A 17,919-nucleotide genomic window follows, 5' to 3' on the forward strand; every position below is an offset into this window, starting at 1 on the left:
ATGCACAGATGTGCACTTGTGCACACACAAACATCTACACACATGCTCACACACACATAAAATAAGAAATTATAAGCTGGGCCTTTTAAAAATCAATGTCTCAAGATATATGAATATAGTCAATGTTTTCGGTGAATGTATTCTAAAATAGAAAGAGTGAATAGCTTTGAGGACAGATATGCTTGCACATTAATGCAAACAAGCTCCCTGCACCTCAGCACATCTGACGCCTTGAGAGAAACCCTTGGAACCCAGTACACAGGCAGCAACACCTGGCAAAACAGGACCATAGACAGACCCAATCCACCTGCCAATGTGGGGTGTGGCTGGGGAAGTCCCTAAACGTACTAACCTTGCTTCTTGGCTTTGGCAGTTCTGTTTCTTGCTAACTGTCTTGCTAACTGAAGTTTGCTAACCCAGAATGTGGGTTTTGTGCTATAAGTCTCAGGGCTGCACAATTTGGGTGAGCTCTGCCTTTCCTGGCCAGCTGGAAAGGCTTTTTATTTGATTTTAATAGTCCGTGTGTCCTCTGCAGGAGTTCCCTTACAAATATCCACACATGTAAATGTTTATGTTATGAATTTATGTTAGTTACTTTGGAAGGGACTTTTTGGCCATATTTGTGCAGATGGCCAGTGGTGAGCCTATCCCAAAGTGTCTATCATGTGCAGTAGTCAGTCAATGCTCTCCGTACAGCACAGTTGAGGATGTAATCAGTAAGAAAGCAGATGGAGGGCCCATTCAGTTTCCTGTTATTCCTTCTTCTTCTTCATGCCAATGCCACCCTCTACTTTGTGGCATTTGCCTCCATTAGTACCTAGAAACTGCCATCTCCATGCCCCAGGCAGCCTCTCACGGGTCTCTGTGTCTTGCAAGTTACACACGTCCTATTTGCTGCTATGGAAATCTGTCCTTCCCATCTACTGCTCTGCATTTGTTCCTTTCTCCACTGTTGCTTTCTTAATTCACTTCCACCAATGTGTAGCCATTTTACGAAGCTCTGCCCACCACTCCTTTTTCTTTTGTTTTGATGTCCTCATTTCCTGCATAATGCAAATGGAATGTGCTGGAAGCTCTCTGATTCCCCTGGGTGGTTGTGACCACTTAGGGCTATTCCCTGGGCACAAGTGACAGAAGGAGTGGGCCAATGTTAGAAGCTGATAGACTGGACCATCAAAGCTGTGGAGTTTCTGTGGTCAGCCAGTAGATCCAGGCGACAAAGTTCTGGCCACTGAACTTTGGCATTAACTCTTAATCATTGGCTTCCATTCTCAGGTGTTTATACCATGGCCATTTGCTGTTCTGTATGCTTGGGTATCCCTTTGCTATGGGACCCAGTTCATTTTCCCTTTTAGAAGGGGCCTGTCCTTGTAGAAAAGATAATTCCTCTGGGTTAGACACCTTCAAGGATAAAAGTATATTCCTTTTGTGTTATGTCTACCCGCAGACACATGCACAAGAAGTCTTCTTCTTGAGTCTTTTGGTAGGGGTAGATGGGGGGGGGGGTTCAGATTTGGAACCCTGGCCAGCTCTTCTGCATTAAGAAGGGCCCTCACATCATCAGGTTAGAGTGGTAATAACAACAATAAAGGTGAATATTACTGGCCATAGTTCTGTGTAGGGTTTGCATATGTAGTCATAATCCTCAAAATGATTATGTTACTGAAACCTTTATTGTATTCATTAAGATGGTGAATCTGATATCTAGATGGGTTACTCGAATGTATCATCTTTCCCACATCACAAATTCGAATTTGTGTGGCTGTGGGAAGGAAGGTAGAGGTGACTAACCTGGGGTCATTTCCTAGATTCCCCGAATGCTGAGGGATTAATACTCTGGCACACCTGTAACTTCCCACCTGTTTGGGATGTTCTCAGTTAAGTACAATTGGTAGTTACATCAGGAGTAAGCTGCAGAGCTGAGCTTGCATCAAGATGGCTCAAGTGCAAGGACTACTTACACCTAGCCTCCAGACGCTATGAAATAGATAGGGCTGGGAATTTGCTGTGGGGATACGAGGGGTTCTTCACTCTCCCTCAGTTCTTCTTCATCCTAACTCCCACTACAGGTGGTTTCATTCAAGTTCTTCATTTTATCGTCGGGGGTGGGGTGGGGGGACAGAGATTGAGATCTGGGTGACCTGTCCAAGGACCCTGAGCTGCGGAGGGGCAGAGCTGAATGAGGTCTCTTGTGTCCTGACTTCTGTCCCAGGCTTGGGTGGCTTTGGCCGTGTTGAGAATTGCTTCACAGGTGACCATCCTGCTGCTATGCATAGATGTCAAGCCCTTTGTCTCAGAGTTTTTTCCGATGCTCAGCAGCAGCTCCCACCATGCTGAACCCAGAGTGGTCTGTCCTATTGCCTCTGTACTGTCCATTCTACTAGGGGCTGCAGAAGATGTAAAAGAAGCCCAAGTTTCCTGGATTTTCTGGAGGAAATTGGTTTTTCACCATCAGCAGTTTGAGAAATGTGCAAATTTCTATTGAGATGCACATACCTTCTCTGAATTAGTAACTGACATCCTTCTCCAAGGCTGTCAATCAAGTCCTGTGCAGCAGAGAGGCATGACCTTCACAGTACCTTTCTTTTTGCTGCTGACAGGTGACAGAAGACATTTTCATGACCCAATTTAATAGAAGTTTTGACCCACAAAACTTCCCTCCTAGTCAGTAGCATGAGGAGAGCTGTGCGCTGTGTTCAGAGATCAGGGTAGGAAGACTTCTGTGCCTGCTAGGTTTGTGATTTGGGAAGGTGAGTCTTATTCAACCTGCTTGCAGAGAATGGGCTCAGGAGCCAAGCGGATCAAAGTAGCCCTATCTAAGTCACCTGGCATCTCTGGGACAACTCAATGTTGTTATCTGTAAAATGAATATTATAATAGTGTTTATTCAGTGGAGTTTATAAATATTATCTTTTGTGTGTGCCTACATGTGTGTGGAGGTCAGAGGCCAATTGGGGACTGATTCTTTGCTTCCAGAAGGGAGGGAACTCAGGTCATCAGGCTTGAGAGCAAGTGCCTTAAATGTCCTGATCCATCTCAGCAGTGTGGGTTTTTTTTTTTTTTTTTTTTTTTTTTTTTTTTTTTTTTTTTTTTTTGCTTTTGGATTCTGTTATTGCTGCACAACTGATGCCAGACACATTAAAAACCTCCAAGAGTTTAGTTACTATGATGACCATAAACAGGAACCGCTAATACATTTGGTGGGAGGGTGTACTGTGTCTTTTGTTCAATAAACATTGCAGCCATAATGAAGGCTGATATTAGCAAGGGTTTTACCAATTTTCAGTTCCCAGAGACTCTCAGATACTGGACTGGCTGCTACCATCATTAAGATTTCAGACAGCTGTGTGTTTGCACAGTACTTGGACAGGGGAAGGTATGCATTTGGCCCTAGGTCTGGGGCAGGTGTGCATTTGCTCATGCATTTCCTTACCACTCTCTTAAAAGCCTACCGTTCACATGCTGGTGTGGTGAAGAAAAACTGCCAGAGGTATTATAGGAAACTGACAAGTGCAAGTCCATGGAGTAGATGTGACCTGAGATCATGGAAAAGGGATCACTGAGCACCATCTCTCCTGGTTCACCCCAAGTCTGTTTTTCACTGGGGGAGTGAAAATGGTTTATTGTGCTAACAGATGAAATGGGAACTCATCAGAATCTGTATATGTATAAGCATCCATATTTGTGTCTATACTTTGATTCTCTAACCTTGGCCATGATACTGCAGCCTATCCTAACAAGGAGACAATGTCCAAGCTCGAGGAAAGAATGGTTTTGGGAACAGGACAGCAAGACAGACACTCAATAGGGCTCTCCATACTACCCTCTGTCTCTCCCATCATTATGGGCACACCTGATGACAGGTTTGAGGTTTGGAACACTTAAGAATGGTGGAGGCATACCTTATACACCACTGTGCAGGTATGTCCAACCTTTGACATTGTACCATGATGTTGTCATGTACGAAGTTCATGCTGGTGGCACACACCTTTAATCCCAGCACTTGGGAGCAAGGGGCAGGCAGATCTCTGTGAGTTTGAGGCCAGCTTGGTCTACAAAGTGAGTTCTAGGACAGGCTCCAAAAACTACACAGAGAAACCCTGCCTCAAAAAACAAAAAACAAACAAAAATTACGTAATTTGATTTACAAAATATTGCAAAAAATATCTCATTTTCTGTTTTGTGTTGGCCCACATTCATTATTACACTCAGCCACACATGGCTGTGTGCTACAGTGAAGACATGTCTGCCTAGGCCTAATGCTAAGCCACATGCTAAAATGCTAAGAAAAATGCATTCAATATCCTGGGCTTTAAAAAACATCTCTCTGTCTCTGTCTGTTTCTCTAGGCACATGAGCATGCCATAGTGCCTGTATGGATGCCAGAGGACAACTTGTGGGAGTTGCTTCTTTCTTTCTATCACATAGATCCCAAGGATGAATTTCAGGTCATCAAGCTTAGTGGTGGTGTCTACTTATTGAACCATCTCAATGGCTTTTAATTGTCTTTTTATAATGATCAGTGGGAACTGGTAACAAATCATCAATCCATTTCGATTGTGAAAGTTTCTGGCTTCAAGACTCTAAAGGAAGAGCTTTGGGTCTCCGGTCTCTCTTCTGAGTTCGGTTCTCACTAAAGGGCTTCGGATTTGCAGGAAGTTCTTTCTGACTGTGGCTCTGGGTTCTCCCAGAGCAGGATGAAGTCAGCCTCCTGCAGGGAGGTGAGGATGGAAGGATACTGTGCCCACAGAAGAGCTCAGCATCCACAGGGCTTCTGTGTGGGCCTCTTTGCTAGTTTTCTTTCTTGATCCTCACATTCTGTTTCCAGAACTATGTTGTCAAAACCATTGTTCTAAAGTTATTTCAAATATTTTCATCAATTCCATGTCTTTTCTTGGATAGAGGGGCTTGTCCTCCTCTTCTTCACTGTCCTTCAGCCACCCAAGCCCTCTCTGTTCTAAGCATTAACTCTCACTGTCAGAGCCCAGAGCCCCATAATCTCTCGTCTGTCTCACTCATTATGTGCACATCTGGTTTTCTACCTTCATTCCGTCTCCACTGTGTGACTAAGATGTGTATCTTCTTGTGTCATTGAACTGCTTCATCCATGCCTACAGAGTGACATCTAACCTTACCAATTTAGCAAGTGTTAGGGATTGACTGACAGAGCTTCTCCCTAGCCCTGTGAGAACATAGAACTAAACATAAGCCTAGGAGGGAGCAACCCATTAAGCTTGACACTCTTCCCCTCCTCAGGCTCTTGGGCATCTCTTCAGACTTTGAATGGCCAGTCGCTGTGGGCATAATAACTTGGCTTTGTTCCATCTGCAGCCAAGTAAATTAGAAACTGCACAAGCTGCCTCCACCTACTCTCCACAGAGCTATAGGTAAGAACCAGGAAGAAAAATCATACTTTTCTTTTATCAAAAACATAACATAAAAGGGGTTTTGGAGGCTTGGCAGGCACAGGGCCTGTGGAGTTATTAAAACGCAGATAAGGCCTTTGGACAAAAGAGGAGAGGTTGGGTAGCAGCTGCTTCCTCTGATAAAATGTCCACCACCTGGGACAGGCTAGAGGGCAGTGACCACGCTAGAATGGAGCTGGGGAAGTTACTGGACCTGTGGGTCATGGTAAGTTGGAGAGAAAGAAGCTTTAGAGTCCCATTTGTTTCATGTTCCACAAAGGCTTGTGTAGCATGGGGAATGGAGCTACGAGGCCAAAAAAAAAAAAAAAAAAAAAATTCCTGAGAGTCTGCTGGTCATACAGAACGCCTTTTAGCATGCTCCCTCTCCATGTGGGTCCTGGCTGCAGCAGGTGGGCCCTACTTCCTCTTGCACAGCAAATTCCAGACCCTGGCTATGTGTGAGACACTTGGGATTGTAAGGAAACACCAGCCCCAGGACACTCCACCCAGCCCCAGCTGAATTAGAATTTCAGGGCATGTACTTTGGAACCAGTATTTTAAAATATAAATGACAGAAATTAAAGGAAGAACTACAACCTAGGAGAAAACATTTATAAAGATACATATTTAAAGCCAGGTATGATATCTTGTACCTTTAATTCCAACACGGGTTGCAAAGGCAGGTGGACCTCTATGAGTTTGAGACCAGTCATAATGACTTCCAGGCCTGTCAAGGTTATATAATGAGGCCCTGTCTCAATAAAATGAAACTACATATTTAATGAAGTATTTGCATCTAGAATATCTAGGAAAAAAATTGAGACAAGGCCTCTTGTATCCTAGGCCGCCTTTAACCAAGATGTGATGTAGTTGGAAGGGCACCAAATTAGAGCCAGTGCTAAACTCTTGAACCTCCAACACTTCAAGATAAACAACCATATACATATATAGCTAATATATATTGCATATGTTAGCTCTCTCTCTCTCTATGTGTATGTGTATATAAAAGCTGGATTCTGGTATTTAGTTAAAGTAATAGAAATAGAATAATACACCTAGCTCACAAAGATACAGTGAACCAAAAAATACTATATTTTACAAGCAGGTACCTAAAATAGAGTTTGAGACAAAATAGCTTACTTAGTGCTGTGTGCTAGGCATTGTACCAGGCACTTGGTAGGTATCTCATTTAGATCTCACAACAACTTTATAATAAAGATATTTTTTATTCTCAAAATGGGAAACTGAGGCTTAGAGAAGATCCAGTGCTCGCCTTAAGTTTCACAGCTTCTTAGCAGCTTAACCGGGTTCCAAGTCTAAAATCAGCCTGACTGGTTACATATCACTTCAGATTCTATATTTCACACATTTCCCTCTCTGATGTCACTTCCTGCCTTTAGCCTCACTGTGTTAGCATTTTTATCCCAGTATTTTCTAGACTTCATTAAAATCTGCAGTTTCCATAGATCTTATTTTCCCTTTTCTATTTATCATTACTGATTTTTGTTAGCATACAAAACAATGGAGTTTACTGTGACATATCATTTGAGAACATCTTTGGACTCTGCGCATTCACCCTCCTGATCCAACAAGTCACCATGGACACCATCACTCTCATGGGTTCCTGTCCTCAGCCTCCCTGGTGTTCAGAGCAATTTGCTTCTCCTTTGCAAGCACCCTTAATCCCATTGTTCTTTTTCTCTCTGCTTGGGACAAGCTAAATTCTGTTGTTCTAGCCTCCTCTTTACTCCATTCTTATCACCAAGCGGTAACTATTGCTGGAGACAAACACAGTGGTACAGTCAGGCTTTAATGAGGCCAGAAGGAGAGGGGAAACAAGTATACTAAGTGGGGAGATGAAGGGGAACTGGGTTATTGTTACGGAGCAGTGGGGAGGTTGGTTAAGTGCTAAGTGATATGGGGATGACAGAGGCAGGGAAACGAGATTGTGGGGAGAGGGCTTTTGTGACCAAAGAGCACAGCAGTGCCGGACCTGACTGCAAAAAACTCATTATAAATCTGATAATATTGGCACAAATTATTTTGGCTTTGTCTCTGGCTGAGGCTCTGAAGGATCCTGGCTAACCTCAGCAGGCAGATGAGTCAGAGAGCGTGGAAAGATGCTATGGATGGGGCCATCTGGAGAGAGGGGGAGAGGCAGGTGTTTCTTTTCTGGCGCCTGGTGTGGTAGTGACAAAAAGGTGCCGAGTGGCATCTGGGTCTGTGGTAGAGCCAGGCCAGGAGTAGGCTGGGAAATGCTAAACAACCAATTCCATGGCAAACAATGGCAGCAAAAATGCAGTCCCAGCACAGCTGATTTCAGGTCTGCAGTGTGATATCACTGGCTGTAAAGCTGTAAAGTGGTGTGGCCTATCAGGGCTGCAAAGAGCTGGTGCACAGTGGCTCCAGCATCATACTGGCTGGATAGCTCTGAGCTCTCCATTCCAGTGATGAAGAAGTAGATACTATACAGTGCTGTGAGCACTGAGGTGGGGGATGGGCTCCCAGGATGCAATTGTATGTGAGGGATGATTTGCCTCCCTCATACAGGAGTCATCTCAGCCTGGGCACTGTACCCAACTAGAATGGGGTCTGGGGAAAGCTGTGCAGTACTCATTAACTGGCAGGGATTTAGGTGTCTATCCTATGGCCCTGTGTCACCTGGGAAAAGAGCCTTAATGAAGGATTGTTTACATTGGGTTGGTTTGTGGGCATGTCCACAGGAGATTGTCTTTAAGTTATTTGATGTGGGAAGACCCAGCCCACTGTGGGTGTGCACTGTACCCTTGATGGTGTCCTGAACTGTTGAAGACCACAGAAGAAAAAATGGAGTTGAGCACTACCAAACAGGCAAGTGATCACGGATGCATTATCTCCTTCCTGTTCCTGTCCGTGGTCAGCTGTTTCAAGATTCTGTTGCTGTGACTTCACCCACAGTGCTGGACCGAACTGAAACAACCCTTTTTCTACCTTAAGTTGCTTCAGGCTAGAGTATTTTATTACAGCAACATAAATGACACTAGGATAACCCTCTAGCAGGATGCCTGCCCCTTGTTATGCCATCTCTAATCACTTCTATAATGATATTCCTTTTAGAGCCATAAACCAGTGATGTATCATTTTTGTCAATACAATTTGGGAAGAATTGAAGTCACATTACTTATTTCAAGCAGCTAGGTAATTCATTCATGTGAGCAATGCATTCATTTTGAAGGGACAGAAGTCCTTTAATCTGCATAAATCCAGTTTGTTAGCGTTTTCATGCAGAAGAAAGGGTGATTCCAGGGAAGGGGTTGGGTAGAGTTGACTGTGAGGCTTGGTTCTAGTGGATTGTTACTAAATGAAAAGCATCAGGTAGCAGCCAGTAAACTTTTGAGTTTGCTGTTTGTAATCTGTCTTATTACTTCATGGACGGAGACTAAATACTAATATTTAATAGTGAGGAATGGTACTGTAGGATTTTCATGTGATGCTGGACACAAGTCACAGAACTCCTGTGTAGGGGACAGTAAGCCACACCTGTTAGAGGCTGGCTACAGGTGTGCCTGACCACACCTGTCAAGGCGTGGTCAAGGTGAGGTCAGGATGACTCGGCATGGGCTCTTAAGGGGCCACAGCACATGGAAGCCCTCTCCTTCCCCTTTTCCCCTTGGCTCCTGCTCCAGTGGCACCATGTGATCCACCCACCTGCAAAGGAGGACACCAATGGATGGTGTCCAATAAGATAAGTCTTATAAAATATATAGATTTATGATAAATAAGACTGAGCTAACAGATGAGAATCCTAGTCATTGGTCAAGCAGCATCTGTACATAATACAAGTCTCTGTGTTATTTTGTCCATCCACATGGCCGGCAGAACTCAGGTGGCTGGCGGAGACCGCCCATGTGGTGGTAGGGCTCGGGTGGCTTATGGCAGAAAGATTTATCGTAACACTCCTGTTCTGCATTAGATATGCTGTGCCTGAAACAGTTGAACAGCCCAAACACTCACTGCCAATACATCAGCCGACACACACAATCAGTAGCCCCATGCCCAGCAAAATCTCATGTTTTGTGCTGTGGTCTCCAAGATGCTATTCTTTTCCTTTCCTTTCCTTTCCTTTCCTTTCCTTTCCTTTCCTTTCCTTTCCTTTCCTTTTATCTTTTCTTCTTCTTTTTTAAAAGTTGTCTATTGACCTACTTGTGGTCCTCTGGGAAGATACTATGGCCTACAGCTCTAGAGAAAATGAAGAAAAGGGAGAAAGGCAATAGGAGAGTCATTCCACAAACTACCAATGTGTAGGCCTTGGCATCCCGCTTTTGAATTAGTTGTGTGACCCTGGGTCAAGGGCAAGAGGGGCTGCTGCCCTCCCTGTAGGTGATGGGTTTGTTTGTTGAGGCAGAAAGTGTTGTATATCTCCAATAGCACTAGATCCCTTTTCTTGGCTTCTGCCTCCCAGTGCCAGCTTGAGGCTGATCAAATCCCAGTCATGTCCAAGTAACTGACTTGCTGTTTTGTTACTCTGCACATCCTTTGCTATTATTTTATGCTGGTTGTGTGCTCTGTTCCTCTTGCTAGGAGACCCAACCCATCTTCCAAGGAAAAGCAGCATTAAAACAGAAATAGAGTAACTAGCAGAACAGAGAGGGAGAAGCTGGGAGACCAGAGCCTGGACATCAGAATAGTTGCTTATACTGAAAACCACAGAAAACGGAAGCTATTACAATCAGGTCGAAACCTAGTCCCCTGTCTACCTAGCAGTATTGGAGACCAGAAAAACCAAATAAGCCAATTCACTGCCCCTTTGTGCAGCTCATTACCAACTGTTCTAGAAGAGGCTGGGGAGATGGTTGAGTGGGAAGGTGTCTCCTGCTCACACTGTCAGCATGGGTTCAATCTCCAGGACCCATCTGGTGGCCGGGGAGAACTGACTCCCACAAGTTGTCTTCTGGCCTCCACACACAGGCTCTGGCATGTGCTCCCGCAACACACAAATAAACAAATGTTGTAATAGATATTCTGAAAGAGTGAAATGAGCAGCAACCATGTCAGCAAGCAACCTTGACATGGGACATCCCTCCCTTAGACACTTACCTGATAATATAGATGCAACAGCAGCAATGATGAAGGACACAATGACACCAGGTCCTGCCATTTCCTTGGCCACAAGGCCAGACACCACATACATGCCAGTGCCCACACAGCTGCCGACTCCAAGAGAGATGAGGTCCACAGTGGTGAGTACCTGAGCTAGCTTGGTACCATGTGCTGTGGTAGTTCCAGTCCCTTCCAGCATGGATTCCACTGGTTTGGTACGCAGGATCCGAGAGTGCATCGCATACCAGGCAGCCCCCCACTGCACCCGCCGGGGGTCCAGTGAGGCCAGAAAGCCACTCATCTTGAACGGGAGGGTTACAGTGAAGGCTCACTGATGGAAAAGAACTACAGAAGACTTAGTGGATGATCCTGGAACACATGGAGCAATGAGTGTGTGTCCTTTTAAGAAAGGCCCAGTGGGACCCAGTGCAGCATTGACTTGGGCATGAACGTCTGGAAGAGAAACACAAGAAAGAAGGTAAGAAGCAAACCATGACTGGGAGACACATTGGGCATTGCCTCAGGAACAGGTGCAATGAGGCTGTCATTTGTGCCTCTCCATTTCTGTGTTCTCCCTTCTGAGCTCCCTTCCAGTTCTCATATGACAGCCTGAAGCCTGCCCCTTGTCTCATAATCATCCCAGAAGCTGGTTTATTCTAATACCTGCTATAGGTCATTTCCTTTCTCTGTGCTTCAGTCTTAGCTCTTTACAGGCCAATAAAGTCTTGACCAGAATGAAAATAGTCTGAAAAGATGGGTGTAGCCTCTCTTTGTAATTTCAACCATACTTCAAGGAATTAGATTTTCTCTAGGAATCTCATGCTGGGAGAAGGAAAAAGTTGGGGCCCTGGTGCCAGCTTGGAGAATCCATCCCCTAGAAAGATATTTCACACAGTCTGACAACTTGTTAGAACACCTCACAGGAAAGACTGAGGCCCTGAATATTGATGTTGGGACCACTGAAAAGGGCTGCTTAGCTATGCATACCTTCAAACAGCCATCTATTTAAACCTAGATCTCATGCTAGGACCCTGAAGATGGACTTGGAAGAGGGGCTCAATCTTTTTGTTTTCCTTCTCAGTGTTGCAACACTGAATACATCTCTCCTTTCTGCTTTTAGTTGTCCGTTTGTCTCTTTCACTTGTCCATTGTAGTCGTTAGTTTTCTGTTGCGGTGGTAAAATATTCTGACAAGAGCAACTCAGGGTTTCTTTTGGCTTATGGTTCCAGAGGGGCAAAGTCCATCATGACAGGGAAAGCATGACAGCAGGAGTAGGAAACTGGCTAATCACGCTTTCAATCACACACAGGAAGCTGAGAAGGAGCAGGAGCATGGCAAGGCTATAAAATCTCACAGCCTACTGATGTACTTCCTCCAGCAAGGCTCCACATCCTAAAATTTCTATAGTCCTCCCAAATAGTGCCACCAGCTGGGAATCAAGTGCTTGAATACATGAGCCTATGAGGGACATTTCTCATTCAAGTCACCATATGGCTTGAGGACAGGTTGGTGAACCTAGTTCATCAGGGCTGCTGGGACCTAGCTCTGACCCAACAACTCCAGTAGCAAAGTCATCTGCTTGGTGTTAATGTGTTAGGCAGGTCAGCACAGATATGCAAGCAGCTGAGGACAAGACCTGGCTCACAGGAGGCACTCAGCTGCCTCCACTCCTATGTACTTCTTGCTTGCCAAGATTTGATCTGTGATGCTGGGCATATTCTTTGTGAACAAAATATCTTCATTTGCAAAAAAAAAAAGAATGTAAAATTAGATCTATGATTCTTAAGAGGGGCCATGCCACTCATGGGGTTGTTTCTAATTTGGCTTTCAAATAAAACAGAAAATGTTTTGGGCACTTCCTTACTTTGGAATATTATATGGTAAGGAGTTCTGCTGACTTTTGGTGGGGCTAGCAGTGGAAATGCTAGGGATGGTGTTGTACATCACCCTCACATGAAGTTCTTGAGTATAAGCATCTTGGCGATGGTGATCTGGGCTTCAATACTGAATGTGAAAGCCTGCTTGATGTGCCAGCATGCGGTATATTTTGGATGGTCTTAAAATATAAGGGCATGGGAACTTCCAGGAAAGCAACTCTAGAATGAGTTAAATGGGGGTTGTCATTTAATAGTTTGGAACTTAGAAGAGGGATTGTTCATCGTCTGAGAAGACTGAGGTTCCCACAGCAGCTGCTCATGGGTTCTTACCACTCTCACACAGCCCCTCTGGTAGCTGGCTGTTGAGAATGGGCGTATCTACAGTGAGTCTTTGCTTAATGTGCAGGAGAGTATTTTTGATCATCTGGACACAAATTTGGTGACCTGGGAAGAGGCGACCTTCATGGAGAAAATGCCTCCAGCAGATTATCCGGTAGGCAAGTCTGGACATTTTCTTGATTGATGATTGATGTAGGAAAGCATTGATGTAGGAGGGTCACCCACTGTGTATACCCTGAGGCTTTCTAAGTAATAAAGAAGCTTTATAAGATTCTAGAAAGAAATTTTGAAGAATGTGATACATCGATTCCAAGCGCTGCACAGGTGAGCCTAGTTTACACACAGAAGTTCTGCAGATGTAACCTGCGACTTTTGTCAGTTTTGAATCAGGATCTTGCCAGGTGGTGTGGCTGGTCTTAAAGTTGGAGATTCTCCTGCATCTGCTTCCCGAGTGTTGTGATTACAGGTGTGTGTCATGACACTCAGCTTACTAATATTATCAATTAATACTACTTAGCACATAATGTTGTATTTGTCTCTTCTCAAAAGCGTTGCAAACACTGACTAATTAGGAGAACCAGGTGAAATGTAGTAGCTTGGTTCACAGGGTTTCGGTGGCAACCCTTCTGGTTTAATTTCCTCCCGGAGCCTAGTGTCCATGTTGTGCCCTTGCTCCTTGTTAGGTCCAAATTCTGACTGGTAGACAAAAGCCAGCATTCCTCAGGAACTTGTGAAGCCAGTCCTCTGGACCAGAGGAGCCACTTCTTTATTCTTGGCAGAAGGGACAATGGCTATCCATGGTGCCTGTTAGTATGTCAAACACATGCTGGCTTCCAGCTTCCCTCAGTGTGACAAGTACCTGTTACACATATCAGAGCTGTGCTGGCATCCTGGCTCATCCTGTTCCACATCCTAAATGTCTCCAGTTCACAGGCATCCCTCCACCAGCTACTCCTTTCTCCTTATAACTCTGCTAGCCTGGCTTTGCTCCCTCTCTTTTACTTTCTGCTCTTGGTCCTCTCGTTCCCCCATCCATGACCATGTCCATTCCTCTGACCATGTTCAGTCTACTATTTTCTCTCTGCTCTGGACTCATCCAGATGCCTCTGGTTGTTCTCTCCCTCATATCTACAATAAAATCCTTCCCTTTAATCGTACCTTTGAACGGTCATGTCATCAGTTTTTACACTACTCCCTCCTCCCCCTCCTGCTCCTCATCTCTCTCCCTTTCTCCTGTTTCTCCTTTATCTGCAGCCTCTTTTCTCTTCCTCATCTTCGTCTTTCTGTGTCTTCTTTCCTGATTAGTGAAGCAACAGGACCCATGGATCGCAGGGTCCTTCTTTGGTTGTGGTCTTCTAGGAAAATGAGCGTGCATGAATGCCTGTTGCTTCACGCCTAATTGGTTGCACTGTTTGGCAGCCTCAGCAGACTAATATAGGCTGTGAGTGACAGAATAAAACAGGAGTGACAGCACCAGTTGACATGTCAATGTGGATAGGAAGATTTCACAAGGCCCTAGATAAAGAGCAACAGGCAATCAGTGGCTGCTGAGAGGGAGAGAAACTGTTCTCCACAGACAAACCCCCTGGATGGCTAGCCAGTCCCAAGTAGACAGCCCTAAACATGTGCATACAAACAATACTAAATGGACTCAGTACACTATACATGCACACATACATATATATATATATAATTCTTTAATAATTAAAGAAGAAGTCATACATTTGACAGGGGCTGGGGGATGGGGAAGAATTAGAATAGGGAAAGGGCAAGATGGAAATTACATAAATACCCTACTCACGTGTGAAATTCTCAAAAATAAACAACAAAAATAAAACTAGGCGGTGCGGGTGGGAAGTTCCCTAGAGACACAGCATTGGCTTTTGAGTAACTGGAGGAGCTGGCTGGACCTAGCATCAGGGAAGTTATTGGCGGTGAGGAGACTGGCAGAGTGAGGCAAAAGATCTTGGTGCCTTGATGAGTTAGGTGAGCTGCAAGAGTGACTAAGTCAGGTGAGCGGCAACAGTGAATGAGTTAGGTGAGTGGCAGCAGCATCGGAACAAATGTGCCTTTGCAGAGGAAGCAACGGAGTCAGGAAAGGTGCAGACATCTGTCCAGGGCCACAGCCTTCTTCAAGGGTAGGTGCCTGGATTCCTGACTGCAGTGTGAGTTTGGTTTTAAAAGCAGCACGGGGCTACTGAGAGGCTTCATTCAGTGAGTACCGCAGGATCATGGCTTCTCTGCAAATTCACCATAGCTGCTGTGCAAAGTTCAGCATGGAGGGGAGGCCCTCAGTAAGAGACCCAGAGGTGGAGCAAATCCCTCCTTGGGAATTTTCACAGGCATAATCCAGGTAATAATGGTAGTTGCCACCCAAACTGCTGGCCGCAGACTGCTGTCTGCCTGATGACACAGAGCTGCAGCCCAGTGCTAGGTGTCTGCCGGGTGATCTCACCCTTTGAACAGGACTGGACGTTAAATAGCCAGGACTACCCTTCCCTGTATAACTCTGATTTATATGACCCCTTTTTGCATGGCAGAGACTGCACAAGTGGGAATGACGTGTGTGGTGGCTGTCACTAACCTTCCAAAACTGTATTCCTCCTCCCCCCCAATCTGGACTGTCCTCCTTCGAATAGTGTGGATTACATGTCAGGAAACTACACACAAGGAAACATCCTAATCACAAAAGTGCTCCTCCCAAGTGGACACCCCCAAGCCCCGTTTATCCAGGCTGCAGGAGTACTGTAATTAAGGCTCAGCCTGCTTCCCTCTTGAAGTGTACCGAACTATTCTTCTTATGCCAGTGACTTTCAACCTTCCTAATGCTGCAACCCTTTAATACAGTTCCTCATGTTGTGGTGACGCCCGCATCATAAAATTATTTTTGATACTACATCGTAATTGTAATTTTGCTACTGTTATGAATCGAAAAGTAAATATCCATGTTTTCGGATGATCTTAGGCAACCCCTGTGAGAGGGTCATTAGACCTGCAAGGGGTCTCGACCCACGGGTTGAGAACAACTGTCTACGCTGAGCTAGAAAGGGACTTCAGCCATGTCAATGCTCTCACTGTTACCATGGTGACTGGACACTCACTCAGTACAAGACATGTTGTTGAAAAATGATCAGTCCTTTTGTTATCGAGGGGGTGAACAGAAGTGTAGAGGTGAGTGGGGTATGGAGCTGCTGCAGAGAGAGAGCTTGGTAGGCAAAGAACGGTTTAACCACTATCAGTGAAGCTGAGGAAGAGGACAGTGATCACAAGTAAATGCAGACAGCCCCATTCCTAGGGCTTTGAGGGGTGCTGGTGTTGGCGTGTCTCCATCTTCAGAACCCTTAGTGGTGGACTGTGCCTTGATCATACATTGGAATTAATGGAGTTTGTGGATACTCTGTGGGGCCTGTGCTCCATCCTAAAATTCTGGTTAAATTTTCCAGAGGTGTGACTACATATAGGGATTTTTAAGCAAATAGACAGACAAATAAACAAACAATAAGATTGAGGCCCAAAGCCCCAGGCCAGTCATAATGATGCATTATGCCCCAGGGGATGTAGTCACTAGGTCCTTTCTGTGTCATGTCCTGTTCTGGGTAGGTTGGTGGGGTCTCTTGGCAGCCCTCCTTTGCCAGCAAGGGCACATGTGTGCAGTGTCTGCCATGTTCCCTGGGAGACCTGTGGTCAGCTTGCTAAAAGAACACCAGAGCCATTCAACAGATGCACCATGGAGGCAACAGCTTCTATTTATTTGCATTGCATACTCTTAGTTACAAGAAACTGTGGTGAAAATATGGATGATTTACTAGAACAAAGGGTAAAGGAGGCAAGAGTTTCTTCCTGGCTCAATTCCCTCCAGGCAATTCCTCTGAGTTCCTCTTTGCTGGAAACAAACAGGGGTTTAGGGATGTTTCCTTTTTTGGTAGGAAATTGACTGGAGAGAACAAAATGTAGACAAGGAAGCGTGCTTCTAGGTGACTATTGACAATATCCATATTCATTATCTACAGACTATGTTAGTCAGCAAAAGTTGTTGTTTTTTTTTTTCAAAGCTCACTACTGTGGTCTTTCCAAGATGAGCAATAAAGGCATGTTGTGCTTTCTCTAGCACTTGAATCCAACTTTCTCAAAACACTTCACAGCTATAACTAAGGCTTACAGAGCCTGGGGGAGGAGTCAGCCCACTTTCGCTGGTGCATTTGCCTGTTCATGGCTCCAAGTCTGATGATGCTAAAAGCAGGTTTGTTGCAGGACAAAAATGACTACGGTTCAGAAGTTTACTCAATAAATAGATTCTAGGTTAGTTTGGAACCTATCTTTAACGGCTGAGAGGAAAGAAAATATGAGCTGAGAAAACAGTAAACAGCCAAAAGTCATTCCCATCCTGCTTTCACAAAACAAAAACAAAAACAACCCCCCCAAAACCCCAAAACAAATACAAAACAACCCCCCAGGGATTATGTAAGTCCTTTCTTGACATTCCTGGTGAACAGTAGTCCAGTCTTTGCTGGCACATCTGGGCAGCAGGGCTCAATCGTGACAGAGGCAGCCCCTTTGAGTGGCTGGCCCAGTACAACCACTACAGAGTTCTTCTAATCAGTCCTCAAGCAAAATGGTATTCCAGTTAGGAGTGAAAGCTGCCTACTTTGTGAGTACTTCTTGGTTACTGCAGTTCTAAAGAACCCTCCTAGGCCCCTTGAACTTCTATATCTCAGGGTCTATGGCTGACCTACCAGCCACACTGATTTTCCAAGGGGCTGAGGCTCTGGCTCCTGACTAAGGATATAGTCTAAAGTTTCAAATTCCAGATTTGCCCTTCCTGGCTCTGCCCTTGAGTTTTGCCATCTCTAGAATGGGAAAATGTTGGTTCCTAGCTCACAGCTGTGGTGAAGAATGGAAGAAAGGCATGAAGCATATTGTCAACACTGTCATCCCTTGTGACTCCTAATGATCTTTTTGTCCCCTCTGCAGAATTCCCTCCTATGTGTACCTCTCCAGGTGCTCTCTGAGAGCCCTTGGGCTGTCACCCAGCCCTCATTCAGGATATTGTCTGCAGAAACTGCCCAGCTTTTCTCCTGGTTGTAGACCACATTGCATGCTATTTACTCAAGCGACTCAAGTTACCCTGCTCAATCAAGCCTGTAGGGACCGGCTTTCTCTCTCCCTTATGTTTCTTCATCTTGGCAAGAGATTAGGGTGGAGAGTGAGGTCATATGATG

General features: G+C 45.0%; 1 protein-coding gene across 1 annotated transcript in view; it reads right to left on the minus strand.

Moving 5' to 3' along the window:
• Positions 1–10,785, minus strand: part of Slc7a14 (solute carrier family 7 member 14) — a 48,889-nt gene extending 38,104 nt beyond the window's left edge. The window contains exon 1 of the mRNA XM_027392065.2: positions 10,482–10,785. Within this exon, the coding sequence (XP_027247866.1) occupies positions 10,482–10,785 (304 nt within the window). The remainder of the gene's footprint in view (positions 1–10,481) is intronic.
• Between the last annotated feature and the right edge of the window lie 7,134 nt (positions 10,786–17,919).

Source organism: Cricetulus griseus, assembly GCF_003668045.3.
Source record: "Cricetulus griseus strain 17A/GY chromosome 1 unlocalized genomic scaffold, alternate assembly CriGri-PICRH-1.0 chr1_0, whole genome shotgun sequence".
Lineage (NCBI taxonomy): Eukaryota > Metazoa > Chordata > Mammalia > Rodentia > Cricetidae > Cricetulus > Cricetulus griseus.